Here is a 23,898-nt window from a genome sequence, read left to right on the forward strand (position 1 = left end):
GTATGCGGGCCTCCCCCTGTTGTGGCCTCTCCCGTTGCGGAGGCTCCGGACGCGCAGGCCCAGCGGCCATGGCTCATGGGCCCAGCCGCTCCGCGGCACGTGGGATCCTCCCAGACCGGGGCGCGAACCCAGTTCCCCTGCATCGGCAGGCGGACGCGCAACCACTGCGCCACCAGGGAAGCCCTGTTCAGTGCTTTAAAGGTTGCTCAGCGGGCAGGGGACTGAGTGACAGGACTCTGGGCCTCAACAGGCAGCACTGTGGGATCTGTTGTAGGGCTGTGTGCCACGTGAGAGTCTATCTGAACAAGGGGCTCTGCTGCTGAAAGAAGTCTGAACACCTCAGGAGTAGAGGAATGTGATTTTAGGCACCAGACCTGTCACTCGACTACAAACTGCTTGTCAACACTCATGCATACGGACGGGGTGGCAGTGAAGAGTGATGCTTAAACACTGTCATGCAGAAGGCCTGCAAGGCCAGTGCTCACAGACGCCCAGGGGAGGCACGCCAGTCCCAGATTCCCACCTGAAACACCTCTTCTCCCTGCCTCATCTTGAGGAGGTTGACAATTGCCTGGTCGCTGTAGGCCCTGATGACGGTGTTTTTATCCTTGGTGTTGTCAAGAAGAGCCTTCAGGATGGGCTTGATGGCCTGGGGGTCCAGGGCAGGCAGCGGGTCCCTGTTTGCCCACCAGATCATCTTCTCAGCCACCAGCCTGATGTCACTGGATGGGTTCTGCAAACACTATGAAGAGGAGTACAGGCTTTCAGCCAGGCACATCCAGTCTGTTTCTCAAAGCAGCCCAGACTCTGCCCTGACACTCTCTTCATCGTGGAAACTGACCCCACTGCTCCCCCTCCAATGCCATCCCCACTGTGGGAGGGTAATAACCAGGTGTGATTCGGACCCTATTCTCTTCCACCTCATCTCATGCCCGTCTCTCCTCTGCTCACCACTCGCGGCCCACGTGGGCGTTCAGCTTCTGCAAACACACCATGCTGCTTCCTGCCTCGGGCCTCTGCACTGGCTGGTCCCACTGCCGGGACGTGCTTGGCCCAGATCCTCACTTGGTGGGTTCCTTCTCACCCTTCAGGGCTCAGCTCAAATGTCAGCTTTTAGAGGTCTCCCCGCCAGCCCTATCTAAATCAAGGCCTTCCCACCGGCTTTTTGTGTACCTCCACCTCCAGAGATCTTGTCTGCCCTGTTCACCTCTACACCTTCAGGGTCTAGCCCGGCCGGGCGCACAGCAGGTCATCAGTAATAAACGCTGATAAAAGCTGCATGCAGGGTGATGCCGTCATACAGGCTCAATCTAATCGGGGCCCTGTAAACTCTCCACTGTGGGTGCCTGCAGGGTGGTGCAGTCAGCCTTGGGAACCTCACTACTCAGAGCGAGGTCAGCGCACCAGCAGCACTGACATTGCCTGGAAGCTGGTTACAAAGGCAGGGTCTCAGGCTTGGCCGCATCTCTTAGCATGCAGACTCTGGTTCTGTCTTGTGTGCACACAACCGTTTGAGAAGCGTGCTCTATTACACAGGGGCTGGGGCCTTGCAGTCAGGCTCCCCAGCTCTCCTCCTTGGGTCTCGCAGCCACCATAACAGCCACCACAACAGCCACACTAGTAAGTGTCATGCCTGCTAAAGGCAGGCAGGGAAGAGGAGGTTTATTAAGATTTGAACCCAGGTCTGTCCCAAAGTTTGCAAAATTGGTGTGCCTAGAAAGAATGCCTAAAATAGAGGTTCTTAACGTGATTTGGGGTCATAGGTCTATTTGACATTCTGACAAAAAGTTGGGCAAAAAAAAAAAGTTGGGCACTCCTCCAGAGAAAAACTCACACACGACCATTTTGCATTCCAGCCCTATGGGCTCAGAGATGCCGCAGGCTATCCATGGAGAGCTCCAAGAATACAGAGGACACACTTCTGGTGTTTTTTGGTCACGGGTCCTTCTCACAAGCCTGTCTGCCCTGCTCACCTTAATGAACAGGCTGGAGAGTTTGGCTGGCAGCTGTCCTCCTCCTGTCTCGATGTGATGCTTCATCAGGAAGCCCATGCCCCGGACCCCACTCACAGCAATGGGGATCTGTGGAGACAGGAGAGAGCTAGACGGGGTGGCCTCTGGCTCCATCCTCAGAGCAGCAGGGCCAGGCACCAGCCCTTCCCCAGGACTTTCCGGGGACCCTGCCTCTTCCCCACCAGTCCCCACCCCCCGGCAGCTCTCATGGAGAGGGTCTGCCGTGGCTGTGAGGCAGATGAACCAAGCCCGAGTCACTAGTTCCCAGGTCAGGAATCAAAGAGACCTTCTGACCTAGAAGGGACCTCTAGATGCTCCAACCCGAACTCCTCACTGTTCAGATGATGAAACTGGGGCCCAGAGAGATCAAGCACTAGTCCAAGGGCACAGTAAGTTACTGGCAAAGGTAAAATTTGAACCCAGGTCTCTGACCACCGAGTCTGGCTGCCCCAAAGCCTTACCCTGTCTGCCATGGCATTGCTGAGGATCATGTCCTGAACTTCACTGCTGTATCTGCCTGCACAGAGTCTGCTGGGAGCCACATTCACAGCCACAGAGAGAGCCAGGCTCCGCCCGTGCCGAACCATCCAGTCGATGCCAGACACGTCCGCTGGGTGGAAGGACACACTGGGGTCAACCCGCACCTCACAGCATGGCCCACCACCCACGAAGCCCACCTCCCCGACCTGAGACTCATGTGCCAGCTCAGAGCCTGGAAACCCCAGTCCACGCTGCACACAGACCTCCCTGCCCCAAGTGGACGTCAAGCAGCCATCCCTCACAAACTGCTCCAGACTGTGGCTTGTGTTCTTGGAGCAGAAACACTCGGGGCTGCAGGACCCCCAGAAACTCCATTTTGTTTTAACAGCTGAATTTCCAAGGAGAGGGTGGTCCCGCTGCCAGAAGACCCTCTGAGGGGAAGGGGAGACAGAGAGGCCCTGAAAAGGAAGCCCCCCGTGGACACAAGAGGCTTACCCAGCAAGTACTGCTGAAGAACAGTGCTGAGCTCCTCTTCCGTCAGAAAGGCACACAGTTCCCCCAGGCACCCGGCCGAGGAGATGCGAGTGTTGTCCTGACGGAGCAGAGAAGGCAGTGAATGGGGATGCAAGCCCACACCGGCTCCGCAGGAACCACGGTGGAAGGAAGGCGGACCCTAAGTCCAGTCCTCCCTCCAGGCAATCACGCTCCCGCCGCCAGACGGGGACTGCCACTCACTGCAGCTGCCACTCGGTGCCGTGTTAAAAATTACACACCCAGCACTTAATTTTAGAAAACTCCAGCCTGTGTGCATACGTTAATCATCATCATAATAGCAATAATAACCTTATTTACATAGCACCTTTCTTCTTACAAGCCTGAATGCTTCATATTTATTATCTCAGTTACTATCAACAGCCCTGTGAGGCAGGGAGGGGCGTGAACTCCCGCCCACAGTGCCCAGGAAAGGCGGTCAGAGGCCCACTTGGAGCTCTACCCCCAATCCCACACCCACCCCCGAACTGCTCATGTACCCGCCTATGTCCAGAGAGACTCCCTGCTGCCCCGACATTACACAGGTTTGTCCCGGGAAGTCAAACTGAAGAGCTGATCAACCCAAGGCAATAGGTAAAGGCCGAGTGTTTTTTGTCAAAACCAAAGCCACGTACATAAGCAGCTCCCTCCTGCTCTCCCTGCCAGCTAACTACGGGACACCACACAGTGGATTCAGGTTATGTGCTACAGTATTAGGAAGTGCCAACTTGGCGTGCCTCCCCCAAAACAAAACAAACAAACAACCAGAGCCTCAAGGGCCCATGGGGAGGCATCAGCTGGGCTGGCACTCTGGATTGCCACCTTCGATCCAGCGGAAGTTCTGAGGGAGAGGGCGGTTGGCCAGCACCTTGGGCCTCTGAGCTCCCTGCCCAGGTGCCAAGCAAGGCTAAAGCTGGCTCTCTCTGACACGACAGCCACTCTCTCCAACGGGATCTATTTTAAGCTCCATTGTGGTGAAATGCAAATTGGTTTACATACTAACTTTTGCTTGCACTGTGCATGGCCCTATAAAAACCCTGACAGACTGTGACCAAAAGAAGGTGGAGTCTCCCATCTGTACCCCAGAGAAGGCCAGGGTCTCAGCTGGAGGGCCGTGATAGCCGGCCCCGTGCATGGGCAGATGACGGGGTGTAGCTCCATGTGAACCCAGAGGCCTCTCTCCAGAGATCAGCCCCACAGTGTACATCTGGCCACGCAGCAGAGGGCTGTCAGAGGGCAAAGAGAAAATTCTTCTCAGAGACTCAAGTCCTCCTGGGCCCACCACAGCACTGGGCTGTCAAGGGGTACTTCACAAATGCTTCTAGACGGGGTGAGGAAAGGCTACAGTAACGGCATCGGAACAGAACCAGGAGTCACAGGGCTCAGGTCCTGGTTTCGACTCTACCACTTGCTAAGGTGCAGCCCCAAGTGAGTCTCACCCTCTCAAACAGTGCTAAGCCCTCCTACTTGGACAGACACCAGACAGTTTCCTGAGGGCTGTGCCCATGTTTCATTCACCTCTGGGCTAGGCCCTTCGGCTCAGCAAATGTTTTCTGAACCAATAAACGAAACTTTTCACTTTACAACTGGGGAAATGAAGGGCAGAGAGGGAAAGTGACTTGTTTAAGACTAGAGAACAAATGAATGAGAGACCTGGGACTTTAAAAACCTTACTTTCCTTATCTAAACAACACATCATCGATATCAAGACGCGCCTTGTCTCCCTCACTACCAGAAGCGTGGTAAACCCCAGAGTGATACGAATGTCGGGAGTGATTATCACTACTGACCAAGTTCTTCTAACACAAAGCAGAGATGCCAACCAAAGGAAAGAGAAGGGAAACCAGCCGAGCCCCCCAGCCCCGCGTCCACCTGCTGCTGTACCTCGTCATGTCCCAGCGTGCTCAGCAGGAGCGAGACGATGCTCTTCCGGATAACCACGTCCACTTTGGCCCCTGCTCCCTGAATCACAAACCTCAGGGCCTGAAGCATGGTGTCCCTACAGAACCAGTGCACCCAACTTAAAACCTGGCTCTGCTTCACCACTGCTCCCGCCGCACAGGCAGGGCCCGGGCTGCTTCAGGAGCTGCCCGGCCTCCCCACGGCCACAGCTCTCCCCACCAGGGCCTCACCTGACACCCGGGTCCTCCATGACCCGGATTCCATTCAGCAACTCTGTGAAGAGAGGATCCACCTTGATATGGATGGAGATGAGCTTCCCTAGCGCATCAGCAGCCTTCAGGCGCACGCCCCGGTTAGAGTCCTGCAGGGCTTTGGTGAAAGTGGTCTGCAGCTGGGGCAGGAAGGGCTTCAGGGCAATCCCAACCTGTTTGAGAGACCCACACCCAAAAGCACAGCTGAGGTGGAGTCCAAGGCCACAGTGCACTATAGGCACGAAAACAAATGATCACAAACCACCATAAGCTGCCCTGGCTCCCACACATAGGCCAGGAATAGATGTCCCGTTAAGACAGGGGCGCCCAGCACAGAGAGGTCACACTCAGTCTCCTCTTCCGTTTTCAGCATCCTGCGCTGCACTGGGAGGAGGCAGAGGCGGAGGATGACACCACCAGCACCACCACCACTACCACCACTATCACCCCCCCACCAGCACCACCAGCAGCACCAGCACCACCAGCAGCACCACCACCGAGGGAGCCGTGGACTTGGCTTAGTGAAGCCCTGTCCACGTGGACAAGTGACTCGAAACCCTTGTCTCCAAATACACTAGAGCAGGCTGGGAGACGCTGTCAGTACCTTGGAAGAACATTTTAGTGCAAAGACAGGGAAACTGACCAGGTGTGTAAGGGCAGATACCATCTACTGAGCATTTAACGTTCAGCCTTCAGAACAATCCTATGGAACAGCCTCAGAAGGTCATCCCTGTACACATGTGCGTCCCCTCATTAACAATCCAGTCTAATCCCCGACCACACATAGAAAAACAGGCACATTTGTGACAAAATACAGATGGGTCCAAGACGATGGGTCCATCGTGCCCGATGTTATTTTATCTGAGCCCTGTGTCACACTGCCCTTCAAGAGGCAAGCAGTCTTAGTACTCTCAAAACACAGGCGAGGAAACAGGCTCAGAGGCTGCATAACTTTCCCAAGGTCATTCTGGCCATACAGCTACCAAGTGGCGGACCTGGAATTGACCATGTGCAGTGAGTCTTGACTCCAAAGTCTTAACTCCTTCTGCTCTGCCGATTCCCCATGATAAGCTGTCACCCCGCCTCCACGGGACACCGCGTGCCAGCGTCCTGCACACAAATCAATTCTCTAAGGCCTGAATGAACCGAGGGCGTGAACTCATCAGTCGCTCACCTTGGCCAGCAAAAGGCTGAGTGTCTCGAGCAGAGCCGCCTTCACGTTCCAGCTGAACCGGTCCCCCAGGATGCGAATCAGAGGGCCAGTGATGCTGACCACGGAGGGTCTCAGGGCGTCAGCTGAGGTCAGGCGGATCACCAGGCCTAAAGCTTTGGCCGCTTCCTCTTTCTGTTCTGGGCTGCCAGTCAGGACGCCCTCCCGCAACACTGGAAGGATGGAGGTTACTCCCTGACAAGAGAACCACATCTGAGAGTCAAATCTCAAAGGTTCTGGGCCCAGGTGTCTCCCACCCGAAGCAAGGAGCTCCTGTTAGCCATCCTCTCCTCAACTCCATGACAGATCGATTCAGGCCGCCAGGGTCGCAGCCTGAGATGGTGCTGGCTGGGGAACAGTCTTGACAGTGACAAGAAGAGCAGAGTCCCAGCAGGCCTACCACACAAGGTACCTGCACTGCTGTCACTCACTCACTCTGTCTGAGGTGGCTTCCACCGCTTAAACCGAAGATGATGAACCCTGTCCCCATGGGGCCACCACGGGGAAGAAACACGCTGTCTGTGAAGGTGCAGAATGGTACCTAGAGCACTAAGCCAGATTAACACACGGCCTGCTCCAGCGGCCTCACCTCCTGGGACCCAAGGGGAAGGCAGAGGAAGGCCGCATGCCCGCCGCACCCTGCACGGGCCCTGGCTTACCTTCTTTGGAAGGCAGAACCCTGGCACGTGTTCGCCTTTGCTCTCATTCCCTATGAGCCGGATTTCTTTGTGTAGTTCCTCAATTAGTGCCAGCTGGTTGCCAGCATCCAGTTTCTGTGGGAAGCCGGGAGAAAGCAGAGAGGATGTCAGAGTTCCAGGTAAAGCCCTCTCAAGACTGTTTCAAGATAATATAGCAGGCGGAAAGGTGTGGGTGGGAGATAGATAAGACTGCCCACGAATCGACAGATGCTGAAGCTAGGTGATAGGTACATGGGGGGCCTTAGGAGTCTAGTCTTATAAGCGCCTGGAATTGTCCACAATCAGAAGCTGGCTGTGGGGTCCACAGCTCCTCACCTTGGTGATGGCATTCAGGGCATCCCAGCTCTCCTCCAGAACCACAGGGCTGGAGTCGTTGAAGAGGCGGATCAGGCCTGAGACCAGGCTCCGCAGGTGGCTAGTGTAGTCCACCTTTGAGCGGGAACAATAGATGTTGAGGATGATGGCAGCAGCCTGCCTCATGCCCACTTCAGGGCTGCGGGTGGCTTCCAACAGATCCTCGATGATGATCCGGTGCCCGGTGTCATCCTCTACCGAGAGGATCACAGCCTGACAGTTGGCCATCTCCTAAAACCACAGGGGATGCCTCGGCTGAGCACAGCTCCTCCAGGACAGGACAGGATGGGGCAGGGTTAGAGAGCCTGCAGGAGTGACTGTGACACTCACCAGCTGCTCAGCTGGAGTCCCCAGCTTCTCCTTCAGGGCCAACATGACCGCCGGGAGGATCACGCCAAGATGACGCGTCAGGGCGTCGCCCGCCACAGACGAAAGGAAAGCCAGCACCCGGGTATTGACAGGTGGGGTCGTCAGCTGCGGAACGATGAACAGCAACTCAATGGGTGCTGTCCGATGCTGGCCGCGGCACTAGGCTCTGGGAGATCCCATCCCACTGCAAGAGTCACCAGCCTCCCCCAGCATCTGAGTTCAGAGCTGGCCTTCACGCAGGCCCGGGGAACAGTGATGTGGCTGTGGCTTCTGGGCCAGAGGGGTTGCCACGTGTTGGGACTTACCTTGGGCACGAGGTAGGGCAACACCACACGGCTCTTGATGGCCATCACTTGCTTCAGACCATCCAAGGCAAATTCTGACACCACCTCATCATCCTGCAGAGGGGCATTGGGGGCAAGGTTCAGGACCCGGCTCTTGTCTCCACCTCCGCTGTCTTGGACCAGCCGGCGCCAACGTCCTTCTCCACTTTCCTCCCCTCCTCCCTCTGCACCCACATGGACTGACTGTCAAAGGAGAAGCACAGAGCCAAATCCCATCCTGTGCACCCACTCCCTCTGGGGCTCACACTGCGGCTGCCTTGGCAGAATCAGCCCCCCACGTGTTGCCTCTACAGAGACGGTAAAAGCCCGACTGGTAGGTGTGGGGCAGAGCCACTCACCAGCTGCTTCAGTAAAAATGGGAGGATGTCCTCCAGAGCCTGGTGGCCGATGGTGGAGTGCAGCTGCTCAAAGGTCTTGGCCGCCGCCTCTCTGACCTCCTCCAGCGGGTCACACAAGGCCTTCCTTGCCGTGGGCACAAGGGACTCGGAGAAATACAGCACCTGCAATGGTACAAGTGTACTGAACCTGACGTGGCAGAGGGAGAGGAAATCAGCAGGGGGGCGGTGAGGACCTCTGGCCCAGACAGGCCACCGCTGCTCCCTGGGCTTGACTTTATTTTTTTCTTTTAACTTAGATGGTTTCTGTGGAAATGTACAAGTATGAAAAAGCAGAGAGGCTGCGTAATCTACTCCCAAGGAGCCTTCACCAGACTTAATAATTAATAGCCTGATTTTTTCCGGCAAGTTCTCCAAATACGCTGGTCTCCTACAGGAACTCCAAACTCCTTCTCATGGCGAGGACCCTAGTGATGTGGCCTCCGCTCCCCAGACTCTTTTGCTCATCCTCTTAGGAAACTCCCAAGTCCTTCTTCAAGTCTCAACTCAAATACTTGCTCCCTGGGACTTCCCTGGTGGCGCAGTGGTTAAGAATCCACCTGCCAATGCAGGGGACATGGGTTTGAGCCCTGGTCCGGGAAGATCCCATGTGCCGCAGAGCAACTAAGCCTGTGCACCACAACTACTGAGCCTGCGCTCTAGAGCCTGTGAGCCACAACTACTGAGCCCATGTGCCACAACTACTGAAGCCCGCACACCTAGAGCCTGTGCTCCACAACAAGAGAAGCTTCTCACTGCAGTGAGAAGCCCGCACACCGCAACAAAGAGTAGCCCCTGCTCGACGCAACTAGAGAAAGCCCAGGCACAGCAACAAAGACCCAGCACAACCATAAATTAAAAAAAAATAAAATAAAAATTGAAATTAAAAAAAAAAACTTGCTTCCTTATGAAGTCTTTGCGTCTGCAATGGGGCCAATGACAGCTCTGTTGCCTCTGCAACCAGTTCCACCAAAGCAACTCCCCCTATGAATCTAAGGACTGAATATGAATATGGCCACCAGCAAGGCCTCAGCCTTTGGGGCACTTACTATTTAATGAATCACAGCTCTTTTGGTGACAGAATTTACCTTTATTCTTTGAAAAATGCAAATATAAAACCCCAAATGTAATACGTATACTGATACACACAGGAGGAGAAGGATCCTGTAAATCAGACAAGGCTTTTCAGGCTGAGCTATTGGCTACGTGCTCAAATTTCTGACCCGCCACCCATTCATCGCTTTGGTGCTTTCATCTCGATCGAGAGCTCTATGCCTACTCTCAACCTACTCCCCACGTTGGGGAGGATCAATGTTTGGAGGATCAATTACCGTAGAAAAGTAGGGTCAGTGAAAAGGACTCCAACCCTCTTGAATGTAGCTGCTATGGAAACAGTCTCATTTCTGGAGACAATGCATTTCCACCCACTGGGTACTCACTCTCATCTACTCCGCTCCCTCTGAGAACGAGCGCGCTCTCCTGCTCTCCGCCGCCCTCCACCACTCACACACGCACCTCCTTTCTCTGCTAAGTGCACCACACGTGTTAACTGAACTGATGTAGTGACACAAAAGGATTACTCTGGAGCAACCTCAGGAGTGGTGAGGGAAAGACTATCTCCAAAAACTACTCCAGGCCTCTAAATCGTTTAGGTCTTATAGCCTGTAAAACCGATGGGAAAGCTGGGCAGGAAATTCCAATGCACTGCGGCCCCGCCGGCACCCCGCTGCCAGCAACGCCCTCTGGAGCGAGGTTCGCATGTCCCTGAGGGTGAAGTGTCGCTAGTGGTGCAGTTTGTCCTGTAACCTCCCTGGCCCTCTGAGTCAGGTGCAGGACCTGCGGGGCCCTGAGGAGATACTCACAGCGTCCCGGCTGGTGGACTTCATGATCTCGCTCAGCCCAATGCACACTCCCTGCCTCTCATCACTCTTCTGAGACCTCAGGCCTTCCTCAAGGATGGGGATGATCTCAGGTAGGATTTTCTCCCCTAACTTCCGGACGAGATCTCCCAGTGTCCTGGCTGCAATCTGTCGGCAGAGCTCAAGTCAGGACATCGACTCCCTGCAAACCCCAGGGCACCCAGTGCACAACTCCAGAATGAGGGCCCTGGAACCTCCCAGACTTTTACTTTCCCAAATGCTCTTACCCCTGAAGAGCCCCCACGGTGCTTGTAAAACATGACAAAATAAAATGATCTCTTTGCGTCACACACACCTACACAACCTAAAGCAAAAGCAAGCACCTTATATATGACCAAGAACTCATCACGTGCTGCCCAGTCAAGGGCCGATTTCCCTGGATCAAAAACTGTGGCCTAGAAGTCACTTAACCCTCATGTTCTTGCCCAGGAAAGGGGACCCTGAATTTGGAATAAACACTTTAAGGAAAAAACCCATCTCCTCTGAGGCCTCATGCAAACCCTTCTTCAGAGCCAAATACACATCTGCTTGCCAGGGATGGGGGTTGGGAGTGGGCCAAAGAGGACTGGCAGAAGCGATCACCGGCCCTGGTGGGCCTCTCCTCCAGCTACACCGGCCTTCGTTCAGCCCCTGCTGTTGGCTGCATTCCCGCCCACCTCATGGCTTGTGCACATCCCATCCTGGTATCTCAAGCACTAGTCCCTTGGTCCAGAACAGTCTTTCATCACCTCCCCACCCATTAATGCTCACTCATCGTTCATCTTCAAGCATCACTTCTTCTGAGAAGGCTTCCCTGACCCCCAGCTGGTTGACCTGTTATAAGCATTGGTAGTGCCACATAGCACTTGTCATAGTTGCATTTTCCATCTGTTTTTGTGATTATTTGATTAACATTCATCTCCTCTACCAGACTGTAGCTCCACGAGGCTGCCTTTCTTCTCCACTATCTCCCCAGGTCTTGGGCCTCTGCTTAGCACATAGTAGATGACAAATATTTGTTGAATAACTAAGTAAATAAATAAATGCTCCCGTGTTAGACAGGGGACCCTGGGGGCTCTCCCATTCTCTGCAGGCATCAGAGGCATCAAGGGCTGCTTGGTCAGAAGCAAGGCCTACGAAACTTACCGTTCTCTTATCTGCACACGTGCTGGCCAGGAAACCCAGCAGGAGCCCAAAGAGGGTGGGCAGGATCTCACGCAAGGTGCGGGGGGTATTGGAGACCACAATCTTCCAGACATGCAGGGATGCCTGCCGCACAACCAGCTGGGTGTCAGAGCGGCCCATGTACAGGCCTGCCAACACCCGGTTCCGCCGATCTACCCCCAGGGCAGTGATGATTGCCTGCAGCAGTGGAAAGAAGCAGAGAACACAAGGTGGTGAAGCCTCCACAGTGTGAGTGCCAGGGAGTCTCCCTACCATCAGCAGAGGGAGGAAAATCAAAACAAGGCACGCACCTTGTTGGACTGGGCAGTTCCGAAGTTATCATCTTCAGAGGCAGTTTCTGTGGTCATCTTCCCAGTGACTCCCGAGATGTGGAACAGGAGATCCCCAAGGAGCTGAACAGAGCTGAACCTGAGAAGGAGGCCAAGAACAGAGTCACACAGTCGCAGGAGGATGTCTCAGTGCACAACTAAGCACTGGACAGAAAAGAGACTAGAAGGAAGTGTACCCAAAACACTCATGGTGGTTCTCTTAGAACAGGAGAGGTCACAGACGATACTCATTTCTTTACAGTCTCCCACATATGTTCCTTCCAAGTTATCTACTAATGAACATTCCTTTAATAATAAAAAAGGACAGACATTTTTTTAAAGCAGATACGAAAATTTCTATAACAAAGTTATTAAAAAGAGAGAAGAGAGCACAGAGGGAAGTATTAACAAGAAACCAGGAATGTGGATCATCAGAACTACAGACATAAGGAGAGGCCCAGAAGGATAAACTTTGTTTCTCTTCAAATTAAATTAATTGTTTTTAATGATTACAGAAATATCATATTGAAACTGAAAATTCAAACAATACAAAAAAATATAAAGAGAGTGTAAACAATCACCCACACTTCCAGTACCCAGGCAACCACTCTGACACGCCGGTGACACCCTTGTACACACCACCCTCCCACATACCATGTGTGAAGTGGGCCTGCACCACATACACCGGGCCACGGCCCGCACCTTTCCATCAACAATAGGTCGAGGAGCTTTCTGTGTCAGCTGACATAGTCCTTATGTCATTCTTTGTAATGGCCAAATCAAAGTTCATGGTGTGGATGTGCGATGACTTTTTTAAACCTACCTTCAGTTTTCCAAATGATAAACAATACCGCAACAAACGTCCTTCTAAATACATCTTTAAGCTCTTGACTAAATATGTCCTTGCAATAAAATTCTAGAAGTAGAATTTTCAGATTAAAAAGCATTCGCATTTGAAATTTTGACACAAACTGAAAGACTGAATAGAGAAAACTTTTTAGAAGAGAATCAGAATTGAAGACACTGCTATGGGATACTGGAGAGTTACAAAATGGTTAAAAGTGAGGGTCTGGAAAAATTGAGAGTTTTGGGCAACATTTTGCTTTTCATTTCTCAGTTCCCCAAACACAGAACTATGGCCACTGGGTCTTTCTGCCTGAGTTCTCACCTTATTCTCCAGAGGTCGTCAAAGAGGCCTTGCTCCAGCTGGGGCAGCAGCAGGGCTATGGCCGTCTCAGCGTACATGGAGATGACCCGCTGGCCTGCACGCAGGGCGGTATCACGCACAAACTCGTTCTCATCAGCAAGAGCCTGTGCACACAGAGGGTGGGTCAGCCAGAACTGCCGCCCCCTAGGCACCCAAACCCAAGAGGAAATGGGACTCCCTGAAGAGCAGGATGAGGACTCCTGCCACCCAGCCCCAACTGGCGGGGAGCCCTAGCTCTCTGGGAGAGCGCATGTGTCCTGCCCTCCTCAGTAATGCTATCCTCAGCATTGTCGCTGGTGCCTACTTTGAGGATACAGGGGATGATGGGCCCCACATAAGGAGTGAACTTGTCCCCGAAGGTGATGGGTAGGTAGTTGAACATCATGATATAGCCATCTCGGACGTGGGGTGCAATGTCCACTTTGCTGGCTGTAGCCACAATTTCTGGCATCAGCTTCTCCAACTTCTCCACCCCCAAGCCAGCCATGACCTCGGCCAACCCTGCAAGAAAGGGACAGAATGAGCCCACCAGATGTAAGGGTCCCCAGAGGGCATTGCGGTCTGGCCCCTGGGCCCACCCTGCCTCACCCTGCGCGGCGCCTGAGCGATCCACAGAGCTCTGCTCATAGGTCAGTGTCTCCATCAGCCACGGCAGCAAGTCCTCAAAGCATGACTCCCCCATGCCCTTCACCATGGCTCCAAGAGCCTTTGCAGACACCGTCCGCACCTGTCAGGTAACCAAGAGCAGAGATGGCGAGGAGATGTGGCTCAAGACCAGGTGACCACGCAGGAGCAAGGCGGGGTCCCCTAGGGTCTCCTTCCCTTTACCAGACAGACGCAAATGCAGCTTATAGGGAATTCTTAGGAGTCAATTTTCTGGGACTGGGCTAAAATAACGAGCTCCTGACCCCTCTCCTCCCAGACTCACCTCAGGTACAGGGTCCAAAAGAGAAGCTTTCAGACCAGGCGTCACACTTGGAAGGTAAGGAGCCAAGTCCTGCAATAACAGAAGAGGTGGCTCAGCGGAGGCCCAATTCCGGCTTTCTCCAGCCCTGCTTCACGATGGACCGTGACCACACCATTCTGCTGACTAGGAGCGCTCACAGGGGTGCTTGTCACTGGCAAAGAACCCCCACCACTCCCACCGGTTCCTTGAAGGCCAGTGTGATTGCTCAGGGAAACCTACGAGGGACCCCAGGCCCATCCTCAAGAGGTCGAGTGAGCCCCCAGGTGCAGTTCAATGCTCTTCCTCCTCCTGGGACCAAGGGCTGCCCAGCCTCGGGAATCTAGGAAATTCTTTTGGCACTCCTTTCAGAATTGCATTATCATCTTTTCACTCTCTTCACCTTAAAAGGTTTATGTCTCTTGATACGGCATTCAGCTTTCAGAAACAGTTTTAAATATAGAAAAAGCCTTATGTTCACTGCAGCATCATTTAAAATAGCAAAAAAACCTTAGACACTATATGACCAACAATAGAATTATATAAGTTATGATACATAAACTCGTTGGAATATTATATAACTGTTAAAAACTCAGTTTTATGAATAACTTGCTATAACTTGGAAATACATTTATGTTTGAAAATATTTTTTAAATGTAATTTAAAAACATTAACAATATTTTAGCTTTTGGAGGGCTATGGATAAAATTTTTTGGTTTTCCAACTATCCCAAATTTCCTAGGATTGACTAACTTTCCAACTTTATCTCTTGTGCCCAAAGCCTCAGCAAGCAAAGCAGAGCTGTGGTAGTGAGATCACACATCCAAGCCCCTAGGAGCAAGTAAACAAACAAAGTAAATCTCCCAAACTAGGCTAATTTCCTCTGAGAGGCTTACAGAAGCAAATGCTTTCGACAAGAAAACATTGCAAGCAGTCAAAGCAGCAGCCAGTTTCCCAACACTCCTGAAAGGTCAAAGGCGAGGCTGGATCTTTCCTCCCTGTCAATCTATAAAAGGAGCCCAGTGGGACAGGCCTCACCTGGGGGCTGAGCTAGTAAGGACTTGTAATGCTATGTTCTGGAAGATGCCCAGAGAGCCTAGATTTCTACCCTCCACCCCCAAATGGTTCATTTCTCCCCCCATATATAATCAGGGATCAAATGCTCATAGCTCTCCTGTGTCTACTGTCAGTAGGGACTCCGTGCCCTAAACCAGCATCCATTGGTCTGTCCTGTACGAGCCCCAGATAGGCTGATACCTTCTGGTCTGTCAGGGAGTACATGTTGCCAATGATCTGGGCTGCCATCTTCCGTGTGTCTGTGGAACGGTCCTGGAAGGCTCTCTGGACAATGGGCATGATGAGGGCCAGGGACGGGGCATCAATGAAGTGGACAAACTTGGTGTCCAGCAAGGTCTGCAAGCACTTCTGGGTCTTCCGAGAGGGGTCCGTCAGGGCATCCAGCAGGACTGGGGCAATGGCTGCATGTCCAAACAAGAGAGAGGCTGCTTTATACAAGTCTATGGTGTGGCAAATCTGCTGGATCCCCAGCACTAGAGGGGGCCAAAAGAGAAGGGAGTCCAAGATCACCCCTCCCTAGAGCCCTGCAAATCGCCAACTGAGGAAGCCAGCCTGTCTGCAAAGAGCAATTCTATTCTTGCTCCCCAAGAGGAAGTGATATGGGGACGGCAGCCATCACCCCTTTGCACTGCACAGTTGTGGTTTGGTGGGGCACCTGTGGGCTAGCTTCAATGGCACTGAGCTGCAGCCTCAGCGCTGGGCCTCCGTGGGAGAGCTACTTGGACAACATGGATCTTATTCTGGAAGCAGCAACCCAAAGTGGTTTTGTGAAAAAACTGTTTGGAGACACCAAAGGCCCCTGAACCAGTGGTGGGAGTGAAGCACACAATACTCAGAGTAGCTAAGCCCAGATACAACAAGCTCTCAAAAGTTCAGCACCATCAGCCCAGCAGAAGGAATTCCAAGAGGAATACCTGGCTTATCTTTTCCACAAACCCAGGGAATTCAACAACTACAAAGACACATGCTGGTCAAGACTTTTAAGGGAATTCCCTGGAGGTCCAGTGGTTAGGACTTGGTGCTTTCACTGCCAGGACCCATGTTCAATCCCTGGTCAGGCGACTAAGATCATGCAAGCCAAGTACACAGACCAAAAAAAACAACAAAAACAACAAAAAACTAATCACCCAGTTAAAAAATGGGCAAAGGATTTGAATAGACAGTTTTCCAAAGAAGATATGCAAATGAAAAATAAGCACATGAAAACATGTTCCACATCATTAGTCATTAGGGAAATGCAAATCAAAACCACAATGAGATGCCACTTCACACCCACTAGGATGGCTGTAACCAAAAAGACAGACAATAACAGAGGTGGCAATTGGAACTCGCATACACTGCTGCCGGGAATGTCAAACGGTACAGCCGAGTGGGGTAACAGTCTAGCAGTTCCTCAAAAAGGTAAACAGTTACCACATGACCCAGCAATTCCATTCCTAGGTATCTAACCAAGAGAACTGAAATCATGCCTACGGGAAAAAAAAAAAAAAAAAAAACCTTGGATACAGATGTTCATAGCAACATTAATAGCCAAAAAGTGGAAATGACCCAAACATCTACCGATTGATGAATGGATAAACAAAATGTGGTATACTCATTCAATGGAATACATTATTGGGCCATAAAAGGAAAGAAGTACTGATACATGCTACAGTGTGGATGAACCTTGAAAACATAATGCTAAATGCAAGAAGCTAGACATAAAAGGCCACATACTGTATGATGCCATTTACATGAAGTGTCCAGAATAGGCAAACTCAGAAACAGAAAATAGATTAGTGGTTGTCAGGGGCTAGAGGCAGGAGGGGAAATGAGGAGTGAATGCTAATGGGTGTGGGGTTCCTTTCTGGGATGATGAAAATGCCCCAGAACTAAACAGCGGTGATACTTACATAATTTTGTGAATATACTAAAAACCACTAAGTTGTACATTTTTGAGAAGTGAATTTTACATTATACAAACTAGTCAATTAAAAAAAAAAAAAGGCCCCAGGCTGGATTCCGAAAATGAAGACATTCATTTGATAGAGATGAGACTGTTCTGGGCCTTAGAAATCCCCAGGGGTGTTGGACATTGTAAACAACAACAAAATCCACATCTACCTATTCATCCCTTAAAAAACAAAAACAAAAACCCATCATTTTCTGAATGAAAACAAGTCTGGAAATACTCAGGCTGAAAGGCACTGAATGGGTACCGATGTTCTATGCTGAAGCTTAAAAATTAACAAGTACAGTACTGGTCAAGGTAGCTGGGTGGGGTTTGTTTCTAGAAATCAATCTTTCCCTAATTACTCAAGAAAGAACCACACTAAAAAGTAAGCTCCCTAACCTTCCCTCTATCACAGGTCTCCTAGAATGAGAGAGAATAGAAAAGTTCCCCAAAACCTAACACTGTGGATGATACAGATGTGGTCCAGAGCTTGTCATTTATCTGTTGACCTCAAGGCTCCCTTAGAGTCAAGCTATTCCTGGGCCAACAACTCAGTTTCCCTACCTGAGCAGTCAACGACTGCTCCAGACCAACAGGAAAACAGACCACTTCCAAACTACTTTCCACTTATAATCGTAGGAAAAGGGCTTCCCCAAATTTAGAGGTTATCTCAATGTGAACATATCTGTCCTCAGAGGGCCTAAGCTGAATGGGTGCATGCTCCCTGCAGTGTCCAGGGATGGGAGGAGGAACCGGGGCCAGTGCCCTCATGGGAGAGGCATACCCAGGATCTCCGGGTTCCTGATGACGGAGCCAATTTGCCTGAGCGCCTGCTGTCCAGCCTTCTGCACTTTGACGTGGGAGTCGGTGAGCACCTCTGTGAGCTTGGGCACGATGTTGGGTAGGCAGGACGACAGCTGCTTAGGAGCACAGTACGCCATCGCCCCAAGCAATTCCACCGACCCTGCAGACGGCAGACACACGCCCAGCATGAAATCACTGAGCACAGGTTGGCAAGTCGCCTGGGCTGGCTGCCCGGGCAAGGGACACGTGGCCTGCTCCTCTGCAGACTGCTCCAGCAGTCCCGGGAAGAGGGCACAGGGCCTGGCTCCAGCCAAGTGAGCAAAATGCTCCTGAGGCCTGCTGAGCCTGGGAGCCTGGGCGAGAGTCTGGGCAGTGTTGGGGAGAGTGGCCAGACGGGGCTTAGAGCTGACAGTGATCCAAGGTCAATTCACTGAATTTCTCTGGCCTCAGTCTCCTCATCCACAAATAAAAAGACTGATTAAGATTGTGATTTTTCAAGATGTAGGGGGGAAGTCTGAAGGACCGAGGAGGAAGCCCCAATGCTGACCCTCCCCAAACCTGAGCAGCTCTGTTTTACAAATTAGGATTCCAAATAAGATTACATTTTTTAAAAAGGGGTTTTGAGACTTCCCTGGTGGCGCAGTGGTTAAGAATCTGCCTGCCAACGCAGGGGACACGGGTTCAACCCCTGGTCCGGGAAGGTCCGACATGCCGTGGAGCAACTAAGCCCGCCCCGTGCGCCACGACTACTGACCCTGCGTTCTAGAGCCCGCGAGCCACAACTACTGCAGCCTGCACACCCAGAGCCCGTGCTCCACAACAAGAGAAGCCATAGCATGAGAAGCCCACGCACCGCAACGAAGAATAGCCCCCGCTCGCCCCAACTAGAGGAAGCCCGCACGCAGCAACAAAGACCCAACGCCACCAAAAATAAAATAAAACTTGATTCTTTAAAAAAAAAAAAAAAAAGGCGGTTTAATGGTGCGGGGAAAGGCTTTAAAATCACAGACCTAGCCACAGACTAGCCTTAAAGCTCTGGGATTTCCTGACTTAGGTCTGTGGCTCCTGTGAGAGGCGTGTTCTTTGCAAGAAAGCACACAAACTAATAAAGGAATGAGCTGCCTAACCAGAGTCTTGGCCTCATCCCTGGGCTGGGGAGCACACTCAAGAGCTGTGGCTCTGGACCCCTGTGAGGGCAGTGTTCAGAATAGGAAGTTGAGACAGAGACACAGAGGGAGCGGCCTTACCGGCTTTGGTCCTCCAGGATTCCTCCTCTAGGGCAGCCAATAAGGAGGGGAGCACCAGCTTCACCCCATGAGCACTCAGGTTGCTCATCACAGCCTTGGCACAGTCATCTGCAGCCTCAAGGGAGGAGAAAAGATGTTCAGGGGCCTCCTTGGCTACGCAAGGGTCAAGGCCTGATGCTGGACCGAGGGTTCTCCTGGTGACCAATGCTCACTGGGGGGTCTACGGCGTCAGACCCTGTGCCCAGGCCCGCAGAGACAGCTGAGCAGGCGAAACAAGGTTTCTCACCTCACAGGGCTTCAGTACTTCACTGGGAACCAGAGAAGTCCGTACCAGTAACCAGTGCCCAAGATGCGGGCAGAGGGCTTGCCAGCAGCAGGGGCCTCGAACCACTGCCAGCCATTCCCAAGTGCAGCCTCAGGACTTACCTCACGCACGTACTGGTTCCCATCCCCGAAGCACAGCAGCAGATGGGGCAGCACATGAACCACGTACGGCTCGAAGAGCTTCCCCAGCATGGTGCAGAGCATCTCGAAGGCAAAGAGCGCTCCTGGGGGAGAAGGCAGGACGGCTGGGAACAGGATGTCCTCTCGGAGCAGCCATAGGACAAGCTCCCCACCACCTCCTCACCCTCTGGAAACACTCAGGGCAGCTGTGGGACTAAAGTGACTGCCCCGGGAGGGAGCAGCCCCTCTGCCTCCCCTGAGCAGAAAGGAGGTGAGAACAGGGAGCACTAACAGCTAGAATGGCAAGTCTCTCTCAGCTGAGGGTGTTGCTGAGTTAGAAAAAAGGAAGTCCGGGCCGCATCAGCAAGGATGGGATGGAATGGCTCACAGACAGCTGCCCCACTGCAGCACATACACAAACTCCAGCCTTCAGCAGGGGAGGAAAAGCCAGATTCCCTCCTCTGGCAGCCATGGGGACTGACCTCCCACGCTGAGCGGCACCAAGCTTGGAGACACTCACCCTCTCGGCGGCGGAAGTTCTTCTTGTCCTGGATGGCATCAGTCAGTGCAGCCATCATCTCCTGCTGCTTCAGCGACAGGATGCCCAGGCCCTTTACCAGGCCCGCCAGCCCGTAAGCAGCCCCTTTGCGCTCAGCATACTTGTCTGACTCCAGCAGCTGCTGCATCAGCCTCTGGATCATCCCTCCAGCGTCCTCCTTGATGGCGGGGACAAGGGGCGGCAAGCAGCTGGCCACGGATTCCTGGACCTGGGGGAGGGGCCCGCCGCGTCAGTGCTGCAGCTCAACCACAGCCAGGCCCTGGCAGCCGATGCAGTCTTCCGCAGCACCTCACCCCCAGACGTCCCCCAGCCCCATCTCAGCCACCGCCTGTCAGACCACACAGGGCATCGGAAAGGCAGATGGTGGTACAAGCTCATGCCTGACCCGCATTCCGTCAGGGTGCACGCTACATCTGTTCGCCAGGAGAGCATCAGCCATTACGGTGCTATTTCTGGTATGAAGAGAGAACCTAGGTCTGGGCAGGTGGGGTAAAACCTCAGGAAGATTAAACCCACTCACAGAGAAAGATCCAGAGAGAAGCATGCTACTGTGCCTCCTTAAAAACAGCCCAAGTCTCTCAGTTTTCAAATTTGTCAGTTACAGGGAAATGGGGCTGGGCCTTACAGGGCCAGGTCCAAATCAAGCAGTCCCAAAAGATGCTGTCAATTGTCTTCCAGCCACAGCTCATGAAGCCCGACCAGGGCAGCGAGGCAGTCTGCAGCCAGGGGCCTGGGCAGGAAGCTTGGGAGGCCAGGTACTCTGACAGCCTATTTGACCACAATTCAGTAAACCTGTGGTTTTCAACTGTGCCTTTGAGGAGGACACTCTGGGTTGTCCGAAATGCAAGTCACAGAAAATACATATAAATGTGTTTTTCAAATAAGAGAAAAAAAAAAAATCCTTTGCACTGTGGCTTGGAGGCTGCATCACAAGGCCCCCAAAACATATAACTAACACAGGGAGAGGATCAGGAAAAGGCTAACACATCAAGAACGATTCTTTTATTTTTTTTTTAAACCTCTGTATCCCCAGGGACAGGTTTACTCTAAATGCAAAAAATGACTCTTAGAAAATGAGCAGAAAAAATGAAAACATCTAAGAGGTCTACTAGAACAAAGTAACTAACTCCCCCTCCAGAGGTGGGTATTCCTGGCTGTAAACCAGGCTGTCCCAAGGCGAGATGACTCCTCCCAGAAAACTGGGCCTTCTGGACCCTGATACCCGACTCTGTCCCTAGCATCCCACCTGCCCACCCACAGTTGGGGGCCCAGGCCAGGGGGCAGGTACCTGCTGGGAGGGGGTGGAGAGAGCGGCGATGAGCTTGGCGACAATAGGCTTCACTTTGGGGTCGCTCTTGTCCAGGTGCTTGGCTAGAGAGCCCATGAGGACCACCACGCTCTGCCGCACAGCATCATAGCTGGCATCATTGGGTGCGTTCTTCAGGAACTCCTCAAACACCGGCAGCAGCGAGTTGACGTTCTCCTAGAAAGCCAAGAGCTCCCGGAGCCTCGCATCAGCCCGTAGGCTGTGCCTGGGGATGACGGTCTCTGCCCCAGGACCAAGCCCAAGTCTGGCTCTGGGACAGGCATCCTAACAAGCTAGCCAGCAGTGCCAGCGGGTTTCCCAGTTTTCTGGCAGGACTGCAGCAGACTTACAAGAATTTAACACCCTTCTGGGGGGTCTTTATGACTCAAAAGAAATACAAATGGAATTTTCCACGGGGGCTAGTGCCCTGCCAGGATTTCGAGCACTCAGCATCCCTGTGGCACCAGTGCTCAGCCCACCTTGGCCCAGCCTTCTCCCCACCTCCTCAGCTAGTTGAAATCTTTTACCTTCCCATGCGTGTTGAGCGTCTCAAGGGCTGCATCTAACATGCACTTCCGGACATCTGGGTTTCGGTCGTTGAGGGCATCAGGGACAAAAAATTGAAAGAGTGGCTTCACCTGAGAACTGTCCAAACACTGGGAGAGATTGTTCAGGGCCAAAGCCAAGCCACACCTAGGAAAGAAGGGGGAGCATGTCAGGGGGACAAGGGCAAGCCAGAGGCCTCCTCCCCTGCTGGTGGCACCTATCCCAGTATGTCACTAGGAGAGTGAGCCTGCCAACAGCAAACACTGCTTCAGGGGCAGAGCACAACACGGAGCCCAATGCCGTGTGCTTACCCACCGCTGTGCCCACTGGTTTGGGAACGGCCCACTTGTAAAACAGAGACCTCCTATCTGCCCAGAGTTTACCTCCTACAGGGTGACCTTGGGGGAGGGGACCAGCTCTGCCTCTGTTTCCCCATGTGTGAGTGCATCGCCTACCCCTCTCCCTCTAGGGTAGGAGGAAAGGGAGGTGAAGGAACCAGATGTGAAGGCATTCAGAAATGGACATATTCTACAAAGGCTAAGTACTATTATTCTTTCAGCTACAGCAGTAAGGAGAGGCCCAGGGACCTCTACAGAAACAGAGTCCCCCGGAGGAAAGGAGAAACATGTCGTCTAGCTAGCCAGGAGGAGCCAGAACTTGAACTCAGGTCTCTGACTCAGAGGGAGGTCTTGCTGTTTCCCTCCGCTGATCCATTATCCCATGCTGCCTCTTCACAGCACCCAGCCCAGCCAACCTGCCACACCTCAGAAAACACTGAGTGGTACAAGGCTGAAGCAGCTTTTATACCTGGCTTCCCACTGATCTGGAGGAGATTCTGAGATAACTCGTCCCAAAGCATCCAGCACCGGGGGCGGCCGCTGCAACAGACAGGTTGATCAATGCACTGCAGTGCTCTCTCCAGTAAAGCCAGCGACCCAGGTGAGATGGGAGATTAGGCACAAGCCACCCTGAGCCACAGTGCGGCTCCTGTTTGGAGCAGGTGGGAGGTTGAACAGGGTCCAACCCACCCTCACACACCCAGACTGCATCGCGGTGCACAGACGACTCACATAGAGCTTCTCCTGGTAAATCTCCATAAGCCTGCCCATAACCTCTGCCGCCTGCCGCTGGTAACGCGCCACTGCTTGGGAGAGGGCTTCGGCCCCGGCCTGCCTCACAGCTGCCTCGTGATAGATGACATCGTCGATGAGCAAGGAGCAGAGGTCTGGCTGCAGATCTAGGCCCATGGTTGACCAGAGCCTGTAGCAGACCAAAGGCGGAGCTGGTCAGACAAGGATCTGCAGCACGGGCCCTGCCAAACCCGACCACCTGACCCTTTTTCCCTCTGTAGGCTGAGCACGCTGGGTCCAGTTATTTCATGAGGGGAAAGAGAACAGAGCAGGAAAACCAGCCTTCTGACGGCTCTCACCTCTCAGCCAGCTTCCGGATCTCTTCCTCCTTGTCAAACTTGACCACCCAGAGCCTCCGCAGAAGGTTCAGGCCATTCTTCTCATCAGTATCAGGCGCTGGCAATACCATGTGGAGTTCCAACAGCCCCTGAGAGGGGGTGGGATCACACCGTGTGAGGCATGACCTTTGGGAAGAGCCTCTGACCTGCCCCCCACCACCCTGCCTCCCTCTAGGGCTGAACCGTCCAAAATATAGCCACCAGCCGCACGTGGGTCTCCACAGTGAAATCATTTAAAACGAACTCTAACTTTTTCAGCTGCACCAGCCACATTTCAAGTGCTCAACAGCCATACGCTGGCTGGTGGCTACCACACTGGACAGCACAGATGTATATTTCCAGCCCTGCAGAACATTCCACTGGACAGCGCTGGTTAGGGAGTGCCATGAGTCAGTTCAGCTTATTACCTGCTCTTCAAAGAGCTTTTCTCTCATGAAATGATGGCATG

The 23,898-nt window shown here is 52.8% G+C and overlaps 1 protein-coding gene across 1 annotated transcript in view; it reads right to left on the reverse strand.

Annotated features, from left to right (window-relative positions):
* LOC102976048 (GCN1 activator of EIF2AK4) overlaps window positions 1–23,698 on the reverse strand; it is a 30,221-nt gene extending 6,523 nt beyond the window's left edge. Inside the window, exons 1-29 of the mRNA XM_028484699.2 lie at window positions 23,412–23,698; window positions 23,053–23,242; window positions 22,790–22,860; window positions 21,964–22,129; window positions 21,419–21,613; window positions 20,092–20,338; window positions 19,554–19,675; window positions 19,128–19,242; window positions 17,861–18,040; window positions 15,324–15,544; window positions 14,052–14,120; window positions 13,712–13,850; window positions 13,428–13,624; window positions 13,085–13,227; window positions 11,899–12,016; window positions 11,570–11,785; window positions 10,388–10,552; window positions 8,490–8,651; window positions 8,113–8,205; window positions 7,769–7,912; window positions 7,400–7,669; window positions 7,046–7,159; window positions 6,351–6,581; window positions 5,156–5,349; window positions 4,908–5,022; window positions 2,988–3,084; window positions 2,474–2,622; window positions 1,974–2,081; window positions 524–742 (exon numbers count right to left, since the gene is read on the reverse strand). Of these exons, the coding sequence (XP_028340500.1) occupies window positions 524–742; window positions 1,974–2,081; window positions 2,474–2,622; window positions 2,988–3,084; window positions 4,908–5,022; window positions 5,156–5,349; window positions 6,351–6,581; window positions 7,046–7,159; window positions 7,400–7,669; window positions 7,769–7,912; window positions 8,113–8,205; window positions 8,490–8,651; window positions 10,388–10,552; window positions 11,570–11,785; window positions 11,899–12,016; window positions 13,085–13,227; window positions 13,428–13,624; window positions 13,712–13,850; window positions 14,052–14,120; window positions 15,324–15,544; window positions 17,861–18,040; window positions 19,128–19,242; window positions 19,554–19,675; window positions 20,092–20,338; window positions 21,419–21,613; window positions 21,964–22,129; window positions 22,790–22,860; window positions 23,053–23,242; window positions 23,412–23,683 (4,722 nt within the window). The 5' untranslated portion in view covers window positions 23,684–23,698. The remainder of the gene's footprint in view (window positions 1–523; window positions 743–1,973; window positions 2,082–2,473; window positions 2,623–2,987; window positions 3,085–4,907; window positions 5,023–5,155; window positions 5,350–6,350; window positions 6,582–7,045; window positions 7,160–7,399; window positions 7,670–7,768; window positions 7,913–8,112; window positions 8,206–8,489; window positions 8,652–10,387; window positions 10,553–11,569; window positions 11,786–11,898; window positions 12,017–13,084; window positions 13,228–13,427; window positions 13,625–13,711; window positions 13,851–14,051; window positions 14,121–15,323; window positions 15,545–17,860; window positions 18,041–19,127; window positions 19,243–19,553; window positions 19,676–20,091; window positions 20,339–21,418; window positions 21,614–21,963; window positions 22,130–22,789; window positions 22,861–23,052; window positions 23,243–23,411) is intronic.
* Between the last annotated feature and the right edge of the window lie 200 nt (window positions 23,699–23,898).

The sequence above is a fragment of the Physeter macrocephalus genome, unplaced genomic scaffold (genome assembly GCF_002837175.3).
Source record: "Physeter macrocephalus isolate SW-GA unplaced genomic scaffold, ASM283717v5 random_214, whole genome shotgun sequence".
Taxonomy (NCBI): Eukaryota; Metazoa; Chordata; class Mammalia; order Artiodactyla; family Physeteridae; genus Physeter; species Physeter macrocephalus.